Consider the following 20,291-nt stretch of genomic DNA (forward strand, 5'->3'; position numbering starts at 1 on the left):
GTCACCATGGTTACTGTGGACGCCTAAGCCGACAATTTCAGGTTACTTAAGCGAGTGCCCAGTTCTTAAGGGCAGATCAAGAGGCATTCTTAGTCCTTTATGAAGAAGCACGTCTAGGCAAAGAAGTTCCAAGTCAACTGAACAATTTTGTGCTGTGGAACAGACTTCTGGCCATCAGTTTTCTACCCTGTAAGGTGGAACTTGTAGACTACGTCATAGGTGGTTGCGAGGATTAAATGAAACTTGCACAAAGTTCAGACATAGTGCTCAATGGTTAACTGTGATCAGTACCCAACTTTGATTCTCATAAGTTTTCATACAAATCAACAAACAATTAATTCATTTATTCAACGAATATATATTGAATGCTTACTATATGCCAGGCTCTGTTGCAGACTTTGAGAAATCAGGGGGAAAACAAATATCAGTGCCTTCCAATGGGAGGAGATAATTAAAATACACTATGATACATAGTGATAAGTGCTACAGAGATAATAAAGCTGGGAAAGGGGATAGATAGTAGGGTTTGTGATTTTAAATAGGGTGGCACCAGAAAGACATTACTGAAAAGCCACTGCAGAGTTTTGAGCAGACAAGTGATATAGGACTTAATGTTTTAAAGCTCGCCCTTTGACTGTTGTGAGAGATTACACTGTAAACTTAGAGGGGCAAGGAAAACCAAGAAGGCCAGTTAAAGAATTATTGCAGGAATCCAGATGGTTGTATTGAGGGTACTAGTTTGGCTTCTAGCCAATATGACTTGCTGACAGACTGGACATGGGTTGTGGGGGAAGAAAAGGATAATTCTAAGGTTTTGAGCTGGAGCATTTGATGCTTCTGAGAGTTGAGAATCCTGATTTTCAGAGTTAGGTCGAAGAAGGCAGCAGAATACAAAAACTCATAACTTACTCAAGGTAATACAGTGTAAAGGCCGAGTCCTTACTCTGGATCTAGGCTACCTGCATATGAATACTGGCCCCACCACTATTCATTTACTAGGTTTATGATTTGGGCAAATTATTTAAACTTTCTGTTGCTAGTTTCTTCTGTAATAGGACCTACTCACTGGGTTGCTGTAAGGCTTAAATGACTGCACACGTCAGAGACCCTTAGGATACTGTCTGACAGTGTGCAGTTTATGTTAGCCATCACGTAACTATTACTGGTCACCTTCCAGCTCTTTGTCACTACTTGGGTCTTTATTGAGTGCTGATATATTCATTAAGCAAAATTCTCCTATGTTGCAGAAAACATACCATTTCTACCACTTACATCTCTTAATTGTGGCAAGTCATACCTAGTGATATATGGTGTCACGTGGCTTAGGTCATCGTTCCTTCTAAAAGACATCACTGTTAACAGTAATCTAACCTCACTTGTAGTAGAAACAAGCTAAATAGTGACCTAATTTGAGGCTTGAGGTTCCCAAGTGTGCCATGGCATATGAATTGATAATCACATTATACCATGCTGCTGACAAGTAAATTCCTATATTGGGACATTTTAAATAGGGTAACAAAGGCCATGTTTAAGTGATATTCTGGGTTCATTAGGGCACTGTAAAAATATAAAATACCATTCAGCATCTGTATAGCATTTTACAGTTAAGAAAGCGCTTTCACACACCAGTAGTAGCCAGCTTCCAAGATGGCCCTAATGATTCTTGCCTTCTGGTATTAATGCACTTGTGTAGTTTCCTCACACAACGAAACAGGCTGTTCTGTGTGACTAATAGAGTATTGCAGAAATTAATGTGTATAACTTGAGTCTAGATCATAAAGAGGTATTGCTGCTTCTGCCTGTACACTTGGATCATTTGCTCTGGGGGAAGTCAGCCATCATGTCATGAATTCATTCAGGCAGCCCTGTGGAGAAGCCTAGGTGGAGGGGAACTGAGGCCTCCTGCCAACAGCCGGCATCAACCTGCCAGCTATGTGAGTGAGCTATCTTGGAGATGGATGGTCCAGCCCCAGTGAAACCTTCAGAGATAACTGCAGCCCCAGGTGGCATTGATTGCAACCTCATGTGAAACACTGAGCAGAACTGCCCTGCCAAGCTGCCCCAGAATTCCTGACCCAGAGAAACCATGAGCTATTAAGTGAGTGTTGTTTTCAGCCACTAAATTTGGGGGTGATTTGTTACAACATAGTAGACAATACACTAATTTGATCCTGCCTATCACACTGTATAGTACTGGAGAAAAAACTGCAAGTTGGACAAACTGAGCAATTTGCTAACGGTTACAGATACTTAACTGTTTAACTCCTAAATGAAAACACAAGCTATTTACTCGATAAGTCAAGCCCAAATTCTTTCTATGACACCATCCTCCTTGGGAGCTCATCCTATGACAGCAATTCCCACGAACATCCTTTTGCCATACCTCTAGTCATAAATTCTGTAAAAGTGATATATTTTTTCATTGGAACTTTCATGGCAGCAGCTGTAGTAAAGGTGGTCCTCAGACGGTTCCAGTATTGGGGTTTCTAACTGCTGGCCCACGGCATTACTCAAGCCACTCTTTATTTCCTGCACCTACTCTGTTTCTGAGAGCAAAAAAATTGCCTTGGGCTTCCTTTTACTGAAATGAGAAAGCTAAGGAGAAAAAAGAGAATAGTGCTAGTTTTTAAGAAATTTTTCCAAGTATATTTTTGAAATAATAAAAAAGAAATCATGAGTCATGTATTTCTCATGAGTTACCAGAATAGCTCACTGCTAGCACCAAACTCCTATTTCACATTCAAGTTGGGCAACATTTATACTAGGCCACAATACAGAATTTACACGAAAAGCAGATCAACTCTGAAATAGTAAAAAAGAAAAATATATATAAAGATTAATCCATATGCAACTGGGCAAATACAAAAACGTACTCAACAATTCTACTGTGTCTATTACTCATGAGTTACCCTTCCTATTAGGGATGACTTCTTTAACGCATATTCTAGAAATCATTAAAGGTATAGAGGAGAATTTATTTCACTTTGTGAGGCTTTACTTTCACAATCATACATACCCTTGGCACAGGAAGAGCCTATTAAAATTCTGTAAATTGCCTTAATAAGGTGAATAGGTTGATTTTATGAGGCTTTCGGACAATGAAGTTTGAGAAAGTTTATGGTTATCAGGATTTGTACATATGATCACAATCAAAACAGTAAAATAAACCAAAGAACAAGACTTAACACCCCTAAAAACATAATAACTTAAAATTTCTGCTCAAATATTATTCCTATGCTATATTCATTTTGATCTCTTATTTTCCATTTTATACTCTGACATTTTTTTCTGAACACAGGTTACATAATCTTTTGTGTTAACTCCCTAGTCTTAATACCACAAAGGCATCTGTTTTACCATGGCTGTATTTTTATTATTTAGCGTACGATATGCTTATTGAGCCAGTTATTCTCCAGTAACTTTGTGAATGCAAAAACACTGAGAGAATTAAGAATAAATAATGGAGTCATTATTTCACTGATCCTTATCCAATTCCAGGAAACTTACTTCTAGAAAGCTGCAATTCTGCCAGATATATTCTTTCCATGTTTAAACAGAAACTGAAAGAGAAGTGAAATTATGGTAAACCTATGATTGTTCACTAGACATTGTGTACTTTTAATAGTTCAACACTGTAATGCTTGATAATTTGATTATCTGAGTAAATTAATAGGCTAACATTTAAAAATGTATACTTTAATAAGTATAAAGTATATAAACAATCAGGTAAGCTTGTGGAGAAGCTGATCAAGATACATAAATTAGGAGATACAAGTGTCCTAAATTTTCTATACTTCTTTTTTTTTTTTTACAGAAATTTTATTAAAGTTGTTTAATGTACAATTTCTCATTTGTCATTCTGGAAGTCCTTCATTGTAAAGACTCTTCTTTGTCTGATTAAACAAACAGCAACCACATTGTCAGTGATTATTCTGGACCTCCACGCTGAAAAGGAAGAAATAAAGCAATAAGATTAGGTGTTTCATTTACAAAATGTTATCATAGCCACTATACAAATTTGAAACATTTTAATCAAATGATCTGTAGGTTTTAAAAACAATTTCACATTTTTCATGGCTTTTGGGCACTCCTATCAATGTTATAATTTCAGATCTGAAGAGGACTCAAGGTTGACGTAGATCAATGGTCCTCAAATTTCTTGGTCCTTTACAGTCTAAAAAATCAATGAGGGGGCTTCCCTGGAGGCGCAGTGGTTAAGAATCTGCCTGCCGATGCAGGGGACACAGGTTCGAGCCCTGGTCCAGGAAGATCACACATGCCGCAAAGCAACTAAGCCCATGGGCCACGATTGCCCAGCCTGTGCTCTAGAGCCCGCAAGCCACAACTATGGAGTCCATGTGCCACAACTACTGGAGCCTGCGCACCTAGAGCCTGTGCTCCGCAACAAGAGAAGCCACCGCAATGAGAAGCCCACACACCGCAACAAAGAGTAGCCCCCACTTGCTGCAACTAGAGAAAGCCCATGCACAGCAATGAAGACTCAATGCAGCCAAAAGTAAATTAATTTAAAAAAAATTAATGAGGACCCTAAAGAGCTTTTTTCCATGGGGTATATATATTTTGCTATTTACCATACTATACTTCTACACATATATTCCTTCATGCACATTTACTGAGGGCTCGAACATTGTTTATTTCTTAGTCCAGGCCTACATGACCATCCCTGTCTTAGCTATGGACACACCTTGACAAGACAATGGGAAGAACATGGAAATCAGCAATATGAAACTCCAAAGCCAATAACGTTGAGGTGCTTTCCATAGTATTGGGATAAAGAGCAACAACGTACTTGGATAAATTCAATTTCTTCTTGAGATACAAGTTTCCTTCTGTACTTCTGAGGTAAAGTTTTTATTATCTCTGCAGTGTCTGGTGGACCTGGATGCATCAGCCAGTCTGGCGATTTACTTCCCTTAGAATGCTGTGAAATTGAAGAAGAGTGAGATGGTAGTCCTGATGATCTCAGAACTTCTGACACTGAAATTAAAAAAAAAAAAAAAAGAGGAATTGTTCAGTGTCTTAAAATACTATTTTGAATTATCTATCAAGTTATTCTTTTTTTTTTTTTTTGCGGTACACGGGCCTGTCACTATTGTGGCCTCTCCCGTTGCGGAGCACAGGCTCCGGACGCGCAGGCTCAGCGGCCATGGCTCACGGGAGGGCCCAGCCCCTCCGCGGCATGTGGGATCTTCCCGGACCCGGGCACGAATCCGCGTCCCCTGCATCGGCAGGCGGACTCTCAACCACTGTGCCACCAAGGAAGCCCTCAAGTTATTCTTAAAATGATAAGTATTACAATTCAAGAGGTAAGTATTATAGAGTAACTTAGTTGGGTAGCTATATATAGTTTCATAAAGTTCTTTTTAAAGCAAATGAGGTAGTTTTAAGTGAATGAATTACTAAATTGAAGAGTAAGTTCATAAAATAATGAAATTTCTAGGTAGTGGAGTTCAACCTGTATGGATAACTTAACATTACTTAAATTTTGTCATATGGTAGAGATTACAGGTAGTACCATACAATGGAGAATAAGAAAGTTGGTAAATGCAGATGAGATTTGTTTTCTCCATACTTGTTTGTCACCTATATCTTAATTTTTCAAGAGTTACAATAAGTTAAAAATATCCATACAAAATTTGTTAAAATTCTCCTTGAATTAAAGGTCAAGTATCTTATAATTAAAGACAGTGACAGAGCAGTAAGAGATAAACAGAACTTGTTCAGAATCTTCAGTTACTTTAACAGGCAATGATTGTTGAGTTCTAAGGCAATCCAAGAAATATTTACTGCCTCAATGAACAGATAAATCAGTGAATGAAAGAAAAGAAGATTAGCTGGGAGAGAAATATAGGAATGGTGGTTATTCATCATAATCTCTGCAAATATAAGCATGGGAGATTCTTCTGAAGGACAGAAGGTGGAACAAAAATTCCCATATATAAACACAGTATCATTAAAAATTCAGAAATATCTACTGTCAAGTTACTACTTTTTTTACAAGGAGGTAATAGAAAGTTAATGCAACCTAACATTCCATTGTGATCTAAGTTACCATTGTCTACCTGATTCTAAAATGAGAAATATTGTGTATAATAGAATATTCATGTATAAATCTGCATGTACATATCTTTTTAGTATAAATAAACTACAGCTTACCATTGGGTTTAGGATTGTCTCTTCTGTCAGGGAACCTTATTAATGGAGTATGTGGCTTGACTACCTAAAGGAAAAATAAAGTGCATGAAAAAGAAATGAAGCACTAAAATAACCTCATTTACTACATAAGAAATAATCTAATGAACCTCACAAGCAGATGCCTTTGTTAAAATAAAATAACTTAGTGTACCTGACAGCAACTTTAAATTTTACTATTTTAAATTTTACTCTTTCCCAACAAGGATAGCTAGTCTATGAACTATGATCTTACCTGATATTCATAAGAACTTTGTACTTTATACATAACAAGATATTTTACTGTACTGCCTACTGACCTCAAAACAACCCTATAAGGTGACAAGGATTTTATGTTGCATGACTTCTAAATCACCCTGCTGATTGGTAAGAATTGGAAGTTTCCTGACTTGTATTGAGTGTTGTTTCTCTACTATGTTAATACCTAGTGGTTTAGAATAGGATAAAAAGCATATTGAAAATTAGGTAATCAAAAAAATAGTTTTTCTGACTACAAAAGTAACACACGTTCTGTGTAAAAAATTTGGAAAAAACACAGAAAAGCACAAAGAAGAAAGCACCATCTATAAGCCAAAACCCACATAAAATAGATTTAAGCATTTGATAGCCCTTGACTTCAGCCTTTTTCCTATACCCATAGAAATACATGTATTTAGAACACTGTTTTTAATAAGATATTTGAAGAGTATTAATGTTTTATCCCTAAAATTCCAGTTACTGCTACAGAGGAGCTTAAGCAGAACTTTCAGTATGAAATCTTCTGAATATATATAAAATGCTGAGACTCTAATAAACAGAGCACTGTTTTTTACTAATGTAATCTATAAGTTGCTGTGTAACTAGTGAGACAGGTGTGTGTTTATCTGCAATATATTTGTATATATGTACTACACATTACACATTTTATATGAGTACAGAAGCAAATAGGCTTGTAGGGATGGGTCTGAAAACTAACCACCATAATTCTGCTGCTGTGAGAAAATGCTGGAAGACAGTTGTCTCCCTAAGCATAAAAGCATGTTCACATCTTTCGTGTTAAAAAACAAACCTTCTCACTCCATCTAGTACCTGTTTCTTTTCACAGCCAGGCTTCTTGAAAGAGTGTTCTTTCCTTCCTATAGTCCTAAGCTTTTCAGGATAAACTTCAAACTCGCTTTTGGCATACACAGGCCCATCATGATCAGGCCTCTCCCTACCTCTCTAGCCTCATTCCCCACCACTGTACCTTGCACTCCAGGTATTCTGAAGTACTTTTCATTTCCCTAACTCCTCATACCATTTCCATCCCCATTCAGTCTACAGCTTGTGTGCTCTGCCACGAATCTCTCCCAGGTCCCACCACGCTTCCATGCCTCCACTTTCATCTGACTGCTTATCTTTGAAAACAGCTCAACTGTCACTCCTCTCTAAGAAGATTCCCGATTCCTAAATCTGATTTTAAAACTCCTCCTGTGTTTCCACAGCAACCTGAACATCTTAAGAATATTGTGTAGAGGACAGTAAATGAGCCAATGATTACAGGAGAGCAAAGCTCCTGGAAAGGCAGAGATGGAAAATTAAGTACTTCTGCAGCAGTAGCCAGTACGTAGTAAGTGCTCAGCAAACATGTGACAAATGAGTGAATAGACCATTTGTAAGTAAGGGCTAACTGTATAGGTATGTAAGTATGTATACACACACTTAGACAAATGTACATACACCAGAGAGAAGGAATCCATTTCAACATTGCTTTTGTACACTTAAAAATATGGTAATACGCCCATATAGATTAAATTCCCACAGCTTGGTATCCCCCCTTTTTAAGAGAAAATTTTAAAAATACATAAAAGTAGACAGAGTAGTAAAATAAGCCCTGATAAACACATCACACAATTTCAACAGTAATCAATCTTATTTCATCAACCCTTCCCCCATTAAACAAATCCCAGTCATCTCATCTCATCTGTTAATACCATCTACATGTATCACTAACAGAAAAGGATTTGGTTAAACCATAATCCCAATACTTTTCCCACACTTAACAAAAATAATTCTTTAATATTATCTATTATTTAGCTATGCTCAAATTTTCCTGTCTCAAAATTGTCTTTTTTAAACTCTAAATGTAAATACAAAGAGAAACAAATAAGTCTGTCAATTAGTTGAGCAGCTTATAACTAAGGGAAAAAAAGGAGCTAATCCAAATAACTTTCATAGTGCTTGGACTATATACCTTCAGTCTAAAGACAAAAAGAAATACAAAGAAATCTTGAACTTTTTACTTAGTAGGTTGGTTGTATAGATATAGCTATACATTTTGTATATATTGTAGGACTAAGCAAATGAGTATATACATATATTGATGTTTGGGGAAGGCAGGGATTTCCCTGTGAGAGAAAGAACATACAAATATGGGATGAGGGAAGGCAAGGAAGAATACTGTAGTGTTAAGACTGGAATCTGAGGGAATCAGTAGGAAGTCATGATAAATGCCGTAAGTTTATTCAACCAGCCCCCTGTTAATTTGGGTTGTTAATTTGAGTCATTTCCAATCTTCTTCCAGTTCTCATATACCACTGGGCACACCCCCACTCACCCCACCCCCCAGCCTTCCTCACTATGGACATCTCCCACCAGAGTATTCTATTTGTTACAAATGATGAAACTATATTAACACGTCATTATCACCCAAAGTTTTACATTAGAGTTCATTCTTGGTGTTGTACATTCTATGGGTTTTGACAAATGTACAATGACATATTCACTACTATAGCATCTTCTGTGTTCTGCCTACTCATCCCTTCATTCCCCAGTCTCTGGCAACCACTGATCTGTTTACTGTCTCCATAGTTTTGCCTTTTCCAGAATGTCATGCAGATGGAATCATACAGCATGTAGCCTTTTCAGACTGGCTTCTTTCATTTAGTAATATGCATGTATGTTTCTTCCATGTTTTTTCCTGGCTTGGTAGCTTATTTCTTTTTGAAATAACATTATAAATTATATTTGTATAATATACAAATATATAATTATATAATAATATAATATTACAATCATATAATATTGTGTTGAATAATATTACATTGTCTGGATGTACCACAGTTTATTTATCCATTCACCTACTGAAAGACATCTTGGTTGTTTCCAAGTTTTGGCAATTATAAATGAAGCTACTATAAACATCCATGTGCAGGTTTTTGTTTGGACATAAGTTTTCAATTCATTTGGGTAAAAGTGCGATTGTTCAACCATATGGTAAAAGTATGTTTAGTTGTGTAAGAAACTGCCAAACTGTCTTACGAAGTGGCTGTAGCACTTTGCATTCTCAACAGCAGTGAATGAGAGTTCCCATTGCTCCACTTCCTTGTCAGCATTTGGTGGTGTCAGTATTCTGGGTTTCAGCCATTCTAATAGGTATATAGAGGTGTCTTACTGTTGTTTTAATTTGCAATTAATTCCCTAATGACTATGATGTTGAACATCTTTTCATATGATTGTCATATGTATATCTTCTTTGATGAGGAGTTTGTTCAGCTCTTTTGCCCATTTTTTTAGTCAGGCTGTTTTCATTGTTGACTTTCTTTTTTTTAATATAAATTTACTTATTTTTATTTATTTATTTTTTTGTGGTACGCGGGCCTCTCACTGTTGTGGCCTCTCCTGTTGCAGAGCACAGGCTCCGGATGCGCAGGCTCAGTGGCCATGGCTCACGGGCCCAGCTGCTCCATGGCATGTGGGATCCTCCCGGACTGGGGCACGAACCCGTGTCCCCTGCATCGGCAGGCGGACTCTCAACCACTGCGCCACCAGGGAAGCCCAGCGGGCTTTCTCTAGTTGTGTTGAGTGGGGGCTACTCTTCGTTGTGGTGCGCAGGTTCCTCATTACAGTGGCTTCTCTTGTTGCGGAGCACAGGCTCTAGGCACACAGGCTTCAGTAGTTGTGGCACGCGGGCTCAGTAGTTGTGGCTCATGGACTGTAGAGAGTAGGCTCAGTAGTTGTGGTGCACGGGCTTAGTTGCTCCGCAGCATGTGGGATCTCCCTGGGCCAGGGCTTGAACCTGTGTCCCCTGCACTGGCAGGCAGATTCTTAGCCACTGCACCACCAGGGAAGCCCCTGCTTGGCATTTAACAGGCATTTAATGAACACTTATAAATTACTCTTCTAAAATTACTTTTGAATACCCTGTGGTCCAGCCAAATCCCTCTACTTAATGGTGACACTATGCTCTGTGAATTCCTATCAGTTTGTGCCAGCCTGTTGAAATACTACTCTTTCTTCAAGACACCAATCAACAGCCAAGTTCTGAGCTCTGTGGAGGCACCATGTATTGTCTTGTTGGCACTGCAGTCTCAGCACTGAGTATAGGCCTGGCACAGAAGTAGTCAATACATTTTGCTAATGTTAACATGTAATTATTACATAATGTCAGCACATACTGCTTTGTATTATGAACCTGAATACAAGTCTTTGCAGCTTTGTAAAAAGGAGACAGACCATTTCTTACTGTATATCTCACAGCACCTTTTTTTTTTGTTGTTGCATACATCAATAGTAAGTTCTTTATTATTGCTGTGTACTGTTCCATTTTAACAAATCTACCACACCTTATCTTGCTAATGGACATTTGGATAATTTCTGGTTTAGGGGTTATTATTAATAAAGCAACTATGAACATTTTTATATAGTTTTTTAAATAGGTATATGCACTCATTTCTCTGGGATATAAACCTATGAGAAAAACTGCTTGGACATGGGGTAGGTATGTTTAACTAGTATTAGAGGCCCACAAAAGTTTTCCAAAGTGACTGTACCATTTTATATTCCCATCAGCATTGTATGAGAGTTTCAGGTGCTTCATGTTCTCATCACCACTTGGTATTGTCAGTCTTTTTAATAATTTTGGTGGGTGTGGTAGTACTTCCTGGTTTTAATTTGCATTTTCCTGGCAAGTAATGATGTTGAGTATCTTTTCACTGGCTTAGTGCTCATCTGAATAACTTGCTTTGTGCAATATCAAGTTTTTCTTACCCATTTTAAAAACTGGGCTATATATTATGGATATATATAATTATCTATTATGGATACCAGTCCTTTGTCGGATGTTCTCCTGTCCTCACAGCCTCTTTAACGCTCAATAACTACACGTTGAATGAATAAGTGAGGATCATTCGTTGCAATGGGAGCAAAGACTGGGATCTAGGATTCTCTTTCAGAGCGAAATAACTTTAAGAAAAGGTCTTTTAAGAGAGGTGCAAAAAAAAAAAAAAGAGAGGTGCAGAGGGAAATGCACTTCTCGGGTCAAAGTTAATTGTACAATAATACACTTTAAGAGTTGAAAAAAACTCGTGTAAAGCAACCACAAAAGTGGAGACTGTGGCCCATTATATACCAATTTTACCTCTCCTATTTAAGCTAGAGATCACAGCTGGAGAAGCAAAAACAAAAGCTGTCAGGAGTAGTTAGTAATTGATGTGTGGATTAACAATAAAGTTCCTCTAGCGCCAATCTAAATTCAGGGGAAAAAAGCTTAGGAAACCAACATTAAGATACATATTACAGATAAACTTAAACATCTATTTTTTCCATTCTCCCCCATCCAGCCTGTAACCAGACGCTGGTTGGTGGGGGAGAACCCGCCTCCGGCGAGGACGCAGCCCGCGGGGCCAGTTCTCTGGCCATTCCCAAGACCTTGAAGGGACACCAGGTCAGACGCAGGGTTCGCTTCCTTTCACTCACCGCTACCGCCTTCCTTCCGATTGGCTGACCCGCGACAACACAGACAATACTGGTCGCTGATTGGCCAGGATATTGCCAGGGCAGCCAAGCCTGCAAACTCCTAACAGGCTAACGAGGTCCCGGTGTAGGGCAGTCCAGGGACTTCGGAACAGCTATGTGCCTACCTGCTGAGATGCACCCCCGCGGCCTGGCTCGAACCCTCAGCTGCGGTCCCCGGCTCACTGCCCGACCCAACGAGCTCAAGGTCCAATTCTCACATACACCCCGGGAAGCCGCTACTGGCCCTACGCAGGGCCGTGGTCACCGCGCAGTCTCCACCACCGCCTTTCCTCCCCAGCGTCGGTGCGACCGTCAGCACCATCCCTACTGCCTACGGTGCGGAAAGGCAATCGAGTCTCCTTACCTGAACGACCCTGCTGGCAGACGCCATCTTGCTGCCCATCATGACCCCCGAGAGGGGCAGCTTCCGGGGCCGTAGCGAGCAGCGGCTATACCAGGAGTCCTGGGCGGCTGGGGGCGGGCTCTACCTGTGACGTCACGGAGGAGGAGCGCTCGGGAGAGACCCTCCTCCACTGCGGAGCTAGCCCCACCCACTTGTGCCTGACACCGCCCCTCCTCTCTTACTGCTTGGGAACTGACCCAGGTGTTTCCCATTGCTTCGTTTTGCAGACGAAGGTTTGTGGTATTGTATTTATTTTGTTCACCTACCTATGAGTGATCTGGGACCATTTCTACTCCAGATAGGCAGTTTCCAGTTTCAGTGTAGTCCAAAATTTAATCTGAAACCAAATAAGTAATATAAATTCTTGTGGCTTCCTAAAACAAACAATCTTGTTAAAGTTTAGGAGTAAGAAGCAAGCTCAGAAAGAGTGGTCAGTTCCGGGTCTATACAAGGCCACCTCATACTCCGTTGCTTTTTTTTTTTTTAATTGAAGTGTAGTTGTTTTACAATGTTGTATTAATTTCCGTTGCTTATTAACATTTCTCGATTTGGTACTTTGATTCCTTTCTCTACCATTAGTCCTGATATTAAACTGCTGCCTACTTCGAGTTTGAGAAAACTCAGAAGTTCAGGTTTTTCTTTTTGAAACATGAGCCATCCATATCATTCCCCCACGTTATATTAAATTCTATGGTAAATATTAATGTTTACAATGTTAAAAAGTTAGGGCTTCCCTGGTGGCGCAGTGGTTGAGAGTCCGCCTGCCGATGCAGGGGACACGGGTTCGTGCTCCGGTCTGGAAAGATCCCACATGCCGCGGAGCGGCTAGGCCCGTGAGCTATGGCCGCTGAGCCTGCACGTCCAAAGCCTGTGCTCCACAACGGGAGAGGCCACAACAGTAAGAGGCCCACGTACCGCAAAAAAAAAAAAAAATTAATACACAATATGTTGCAGCCATTTAACTTTGTAGGTAATGTAGCCTTACACTATTGTAAATATTTAGAGTGACAGATTTGTTTTGATGATCTAGGTCAATGGTTTCTAAATCTAGGAGGGTTGTTGAGCCTAAATATGGCCCCTTCTGATTCAGTATGTGTGTGGAGGACACCAGGAATCTTTTTTGTGTGTGTGTGTGCCGTACACGGGCCTGTTGTGGCCTCTCCTGCTGCGGAGCACAGGCTCCGGACGCGCAGGCTCAGTGTCCTTAGGCTCACAGGCCTAGCCGCTCCGCGGCATGTGGTATCTTCCCGGACCTTCCCGGACCGGGGCACGAACACATGTCCCCTGCATTGGCAGGTGGACTCTCAACCACTGCGCCACCAGGGAAGCCCCAGGAATCTTTTTTTTTAAAAGCTTTCAAAGATTGTTTTAGCAGCACATATTCAAAAATCAGATTGATAAAGTGGTTAAATGGGCAAAGCACATGAACGGGTAAATTACAGAAAAGAAACACAAATTGCCCTTAAAAACGTTAAAAGACATTCAACCTCCCTTATTCTAAGAAAAATTTAAACTACACTGAAACGCTATTTTCAACCCATCAAATTGGCCGACAAACAGAATTGGAAGAATATGATCTGGGGAGGCTGTAGGGAAAGAGGCACTAATGTATATCGTTGGTGGTGATGAAATGAAACTTGTATTTTAAGACGGGACAAGAAAAATTAAACATAAAATTCTCTCTGTGTGTCCCTTTGGGCCTCCTCCCTCCCTAATGTGCACGTGCATCTGCATTACACGTTAACCAGAGCTCATCAAACATGGGAGCACTTGCTCAACTGCAAAGATCTTTTTTTTTTTTCTTTCTTCTGACGCTAGCAGTGTAACTTCTTAAAACAATAGCCTTCTTTCTCAGCTCTGTAGGGGGTCACGGTGACTTGCTGCTCACCTGGTTTATGTATGCTTGGTGAACTTTATGGAAAATATCAGTTTGTCATTCTGATGTACAATCCTTTGTCTCAAAAATGTATGACTGTGCCTTAGACTTCTAACAGGTGGAAAAGTTCTCAGAGCTTTCTGAGAATCTGCTACCTGGATTATAATCCTGTTTGGCTTGAATAAAATTCCTTTCCCCCCATCTTGATAGTTAACTGAATATCAATTAACTGAATAGTTAATTGAATTTTCATCGACAGTGGGAGTAGAAGATGGTACTCGAAAAAACTACGTGTAACTCAATGACTCCAACTATATGACACTCTGGAAGAAGCAAAACTATGGAGACACTCAAAATATCAGTGGTTGGGGCTTCCCTGGTGGCGCAGTGGTTGAGAGTCCGCCTGCCGATGCGGGGGACACGGGTTCGTGCCCCGGTCCGGGAAGATCCCACATGCTGCGGAGCGGCTGGGCCTGTGAGCCATGGCTGCTGAGCCTGCGCGTCCGGAGCCTGTGCTCCTCAGTGGGATAGGCCACAACAGTGAGAGGCCCGCATACCGCAAAAAAAAAAAAAAAATCAGTGGTTGCCAGGGGTTGGGGAGAGGGAGGGACAAACAGGCAGAGCACCAGGGATTTTTAGGACAGTGAAACTATTCTGTACGATACTATAATGGTGGGTACATGTCATTATACATTTGTCAAAACTCATAAAATATACAACCCTTGGGTGATAATGACATGTTAATGTTAGGGTTCAGTTGTAACAAATGTACCGCTCTAGTGGGGGATGTTGACAGTGGGGTGAAGTTGTGCCTGTGTGCGGGAAGTAGGTATACAGGAACTCTGGATTTTCTGCACCATTTTGCTGTGAACCTAAAACTGCTTTAAAAAATAAAGTGTATTAAAACAAATTTTTTTTAAAGTCACCATTGCCAAAACCAGATAAACTAATGTGTTTTTTTTTTTGTTTTTTTTTGTTTTTTTTTTTTTTTGTGGTACGCGGGCCTCTCACTGTTGTGGCCTCTCCCATTGCGGAGCACAGGCTCCGGACGCGCAGGCTCAGCGGCCATGGCTCACGGGCCCAGCCGCTCCGCGGCATGTGGGATCTTCCCAGACCGGGGCACGAACCCGCTTCCCCTGCATCGGCAGGCTGACTCTCAACCACTGCGCCACCAGGGAAGCCCACTAATGTGTTTTTAAAGTTCAAAAACGGTGACTATACTTGATGACATTGTATTGCACAATTGAAATTTACTAAGAGAGTAGAACTTAAATGTTCTCACCAAAAAAAAGAAAAGAAAAAAAGGTAAATATGTGAGGTGATGGATGTGTTAACTGGATTGTGGGAATCCTTTCACAATGTATACATATATCAAATCAACACATTGAAAAATTTAAATATTTTACAATTTTGTCAATGACCTCAATAAAGCTGGTGGGGAAAAGCTCAAAAGCAACAGCAGCTTAGATTCCTAGTACACAGACTTTTCATTTACATTCAGAGAAACAGCAAGTTTCTATGTGAAAATCTACAATATTAGATTCTCATTCTAGTCATTTAAGAGAGAATTTATTGGCTACTTTTCTAAATAAAATAAATATTTGTCATTTTCCTTTATGATTATACTTAAGAAAGAGATGAAGAAAATGGGCAAAGAATTCCCATGATTTAGAGATTTAAAAAATTATATTATTATTATTTTTTTGCAGTACACAGGCCTCTCACTGCTGTGGCCTCTCCCATTGCGGAGCACAGGCTCCGGACGCGCAGGCTCAGCGGCCATGTCTCACGGGCCCAGCCGCTCCGTGGCATGTGGGATCTTCCCGGACCGGGGCACGAACCCATGTCCCCTGCATTGGTAGGCGGACTCTCAACCACTGCGCCACCAGGGAAGCCCGCAGGTGGATTCTTAACTACTGCGCCACCAGGGAAGCCTGAGATTTTTTTTTTTTTGAATTTTATTTTTTTATACAGCAGGTTCTTATTAGTTATCTATTTTATACTTATTAGTGTATATATGTCTAGAGATTTTATTAAAAGATAAACTTTCCAAGTCCTGTAATACCAAGAAGTTTCCTGGGAATACCTGATGATAAATTCAGAAAATGTCAAATGCAATACAAATTACTGGTCATATTGGTATGAATTTTGTTTGGGAAGACTGCCAGGAAAATGCTCTGACTTTTCTCTACTTGTGGATTTATTTGTTAAGTGTTGGCATTCATAACTCCACAGAATTCTCTCCCAGGCCCCTTCTTGATTAGTTCTTTCTAAGATGAAGATGATAAAAGTAGCTGAAGCTGAGGCAGCAAACCAAATCCTATCTTATCTTCCTGCAGCTCAGTGTCAATCACCCTACTGTCATCACATCATTTGATTACTCATCCCATGCAAGTCTGTGATTTTCATCTTGTGAAACAAAGAATGTTGTCCACCCTCCAGTTCTACAAGGATCAAGTCATTAGCCACTGCAATAGCTGACTTACAGTACACCCTGAAAGAAATTCAGAACAAAGGAGGAGGCACTCTGTGCTTTAGGAGAACAGGCAAAACAGGCCCTTAGTTAGATATATTTCAGGAAATTTTTTTTGTGATTCTGGTTTCTTACATCCTCCCATACTCAGAAAAGCACTAAAATCCTTAACTGGCGTATCTGTTCCTCTTGACTAGCAGTAACCTTCTACTGAGATGTATACTGGATTGCACATACTTATTAGCCAAAGTCACATCTATAATTGGCCTGTCCCCCTACCTCTTCGGAGCAGTTCCTCAGAGCTATCTGAGAGGCTGTCTCCTAGTCCTCAGTAGGACACTGAATAAAACTCAACTCACAGCTCTTACATTGTGCATTTTTCTTTCAGTCAACAGTCTATATCCTGAATGCTATTATTTGACTATCTTCATGGACCTGTGGAGCACACTATCTGATTCTACCTTATATTGTGTCTTCTTAATGTCCCTATCTTATCAGCCCTTTGACTCTTTTCTTGTTCCATGTACCTTGTTCCTGACATTTGCTGTACATCTGTTAGGTAGAACTCATTGTGCATGACAACTTCCTGATGTGATGCAATACAAAGTATCCAGAACAACTTGTGAATTTTCTTGATTAAAAAAAAAATTGAAACTACTTTAATAAAGCACTTAGATCTGACTTCTGATTTACAGGAATAAACAGGTGAAGCAAGCTACCTAAACTACTAGGAAGCAATCAGACTAATCAGAATAGAGAACTTTCTACAGGGCAACTGGTTCCTTCAAGTCAATGACTGTAAGAAGAGGTTGGGGGGTGCATATAATCTGTGGAAGCTACTCAATTCAGTTCAACTAGAGATCTTCCTTATGATGGGGTTACGTCCCAATAAACCTATCCTAAGTTGAAAATCCTAAGTCAAAATGAATTTAATACACCTAACCCTTTTTTTTTTTTTTTTTTCTTTGCGGTACGCGGGCCTCTCACTGTTGTGGCCTCTCCCATTGCGGAGCACAGGCTCCGGATGCGCAGGCTCAGTGGCCCTGGCTCACGGGCCCAGCTACTCCGCGGCATGTGGGATCTTCCCGGACCGGGGCACGAACCCGCATCCCCTGCATCAGCAGGCGGACTCTCAACCACTGCGCCAGCAGGGAAGCCCTAACCCTTTTTTTTTTAATGTATTGTTTTAAAGTCTTTATTGAATTTGTTACAATATTGGTTCTGTTTTATGTTTTGGCTTTTTGGCTGCGAGGCATGTGGGATCTTAGTTCCCTGACCAGGGATTGAACCAGCACTCCCTGCATTGGAAGGTGAAGCCTTAACCACCGGACCGCCAGGGAAGTCCCAATACACCTAACCTTAAATGTGCTCAGAACACTTACATTAACCTACAGTTGGGCAAAATCATCTAACACAGCCTATTTTATAATAGTGTTGAAAATGTCATGTAACTTATTGACTACTGTACTGAAAGTGAAAAACAGAATGGTTCTAAGTATATTGGTTGTTTGCCTCTGTGACTGTGTGGCTGACAGATGTGGCTCGCTGCTGCGGCCCAGCATCATGAGAGTATTGTTAGCCCAGGAAAAGGTCAAAGTTCAAAATTCAAAGTATGGTCTCTACTAAATGCATATAGCTTTTGCACCATCACAGAGTTGAAAAATCCTAAGCTGAACCATCATAAGCGGGGGACCAGCGTATGCTATTGTAGAGGGAAAGCAGCCATAGATAATATGTAAACCTATGGGTGTGGCTTTGTTCCAATAAAACTTTATTTATAAAACCAGTCAGCTGGTAAATCATAGTTTGATATGACGAAACAACCAACCAAAACAACCATCACCACCACCACCATTTTTAAGAAAAATGTATTAGCAAAAGCACTACTAGCCTGGATTTTAAAAGACTGTGACTGTTTGAGATGTAAAAAGATATTTGGGTCCCCAACTAAGCAAGCTGTTCAGATGGGCGTAATCTCTAATGCCCTCTTCAGATATGGCCAAAGTTAGTAATGGATAGGGAGAACCTCCCAAAGGGCAGAATGAAGAACCACAGATAAAGAACTGCTTCCAGAGAGCCAAATTCAAAGGTGTTCCCTGTCCCCTAGGAAAGGGCACCTTCTATCACTTGCCAAGCGATAGTTAAGAATTGCTACAGTCCTTCTCCACTATTGTTTGCTGGCTGTGTGAAGCAGTATAGCTTGTCTTTTCAGTTCATAGGTCTCCAGATCAGGAAGAGCTACATCTGAAATAATGAGAAGACTCTTTGAACTGGTATGACTAGATGACATTGTTAGCTTACCTTCTTTGGGGAGAGGTGCATCTTTTACATGCAAAAGGGACGCTAATATTTAAGACCAAGGTAGCAGGCTGTGGTAGACTATATTCTTTTCAGCAAATATCCATTTGGTTTCCGCAGCACTTCCCTGCTGTGGGAGTATACTTTCCTGCCCCAGTGATGTTGAGCCTGAGTGGAACCTGGGTGGAAATAATGTATACCTCTTCCAAGTAGAAAAGAAATGTGCTTGTATAATTTGACTTGGCCTCATAAGCCATGAGCATGTGTTTCAGATAGTGGCTGCTCCCTCACCCTGGGTCCTAGAATGATCAGCCAAACCATGGATCCAACAGAGAATATGTTTCTTATAAGCCATTGAGATTTGAGGTTGTTTTTCAGCATGATTTCCAAGAAAGTTAACTAATACAATTTCTCCCTCAGAGCTGGGCTTTAAGAGGGAGCACACAACAGGACAATAAAATCTTAGGAAAATGCAGAAAGTTTTTCTGAGGATGGTGGTAACCCTTTGAGTTGGGATTCACTAATAAAGCGTGCATCTATGATTTATTTAATGCTGTATCTTTGGATCAGGAAGGTATTTTCCAGAATGTTTATCTATGAGAAAAATATAACGTTTTATAATTCATGTGGACCATTTCCAAGAATACACTGTGGCAAAAAGAGAAACTACATATAAAATTTTAAAAACTAGGGCTTCCCTGGTGGCACAGTGGTTGAGAGTCCGCCTGCCCATGCAGGGGACACAGGTTCGTGCCCTGGTCTGGGAAGATCCCACATGCCGCAGAGTGGCTAGGCCCGTGAGCCTGCACGTCCGGAGCCTGTGCTCCGCAACGGGAGAGGCCACAGCAGTGAGAGGCCCGCGTACCGCAAAAAAAAAAAAAAAAAAAAAAAAAAGACAAAATTTAAAAAACTACACAAATTATGATTTATCAAAACAAATGAAGCAAAACTATAAATATTCCAAAGAAAAGTTTTTAGAATTCAAATCTCTTTATTTTTGTTACTGATTTAAAGAACAGATTTCAAATGCTATTATCCACTGCAGTGCATCTTTTTCAGTTTAAATTCCTTCTTTCTTTTTTTTTTTTTTTGTTGTTGTTGTATGCGGGCCTCTCACTATTGTGGCCTCTCCCGTTGTGGAGCACAGGCTCCAGACGCGCAGGCTCAGTGGCCATGGCTCACGGGCCTAGCCACTCCGAGGCATGTGGGATCCTCCCAGACCAGGGCACGAACCCGTGTCCCCTGCATCGGCAGGCGGACTCTCAACAACTGCG

The 20,291-nt window shown here is 40.4% G+C and overlaps 1 protein-coding gene across 1 annotated transcript; it reads right to left on the bottom strand.

Annotated features, from left to right (window-relative positions):
• Positions 1-3,780: 3,780 nt before the first annotated feature.
• Positions 3,781-12,425, bottom strand: KGD4 (alpha-ketoglutarate dehydrogenase subunit 4). The gene is made up of 4 exons (XM_079704069.1): positions 12,332-12,425; positions 6,178-6,241; positions 4,811-4,998; positions 3,781-3,945 (listed from the first exon to the last, which is right to left on the bottom strand). Exons 1-4 carry the CDS (start codon positions 12,371-12,373, stop codon positions 3,928-3,930), a joined length of 312 nt encoding a protein of 103 aa, XP_079560195.1. The 5' UTR covers positions 12,374-12,425; the 3' UTR covers positions 3,781-3,927.
• Positions 12,426-20,291: the final 7,866 nt, after the last annotated feature.

Source organism: Hyperoodon ampullatus (genome assembly GCF_949752795.1).
Source record: "Hyperoodon ampullatus genome assembly, chromosome: 4".
Classification (NCBI taxonomy): domain Eukaryota; kingdom Metazoa; phylum Chordata; class Mammalia; order Artiodactyla; family Ziphiidae; genus Hyperoodon; species Hyperoodon ampullatus.

Coding starts and splice junctions, on each gene's coding strand:
- KGD4 (XM_079704069.1), bottom strand. CDS start 12,373: ATGATGGGCAGCAAGATGGCGTCTGCCAGCAGGGTCGTTCAG. Junction 6,242..12,331: donor CTGCCAGCAGGGTCGTTCAG/GTAAGGAGACTC, acceptor TTTTTCCTTTAG/GTAGTCAAGCCACATACTCC. Junction 4,999..6,177: donor AGACAATCCTAAACCCAATG/GTAAGCTGTAGT, acceptor TTTTAATTTCAG/TGTCAGAAGTTCTGAGATCA.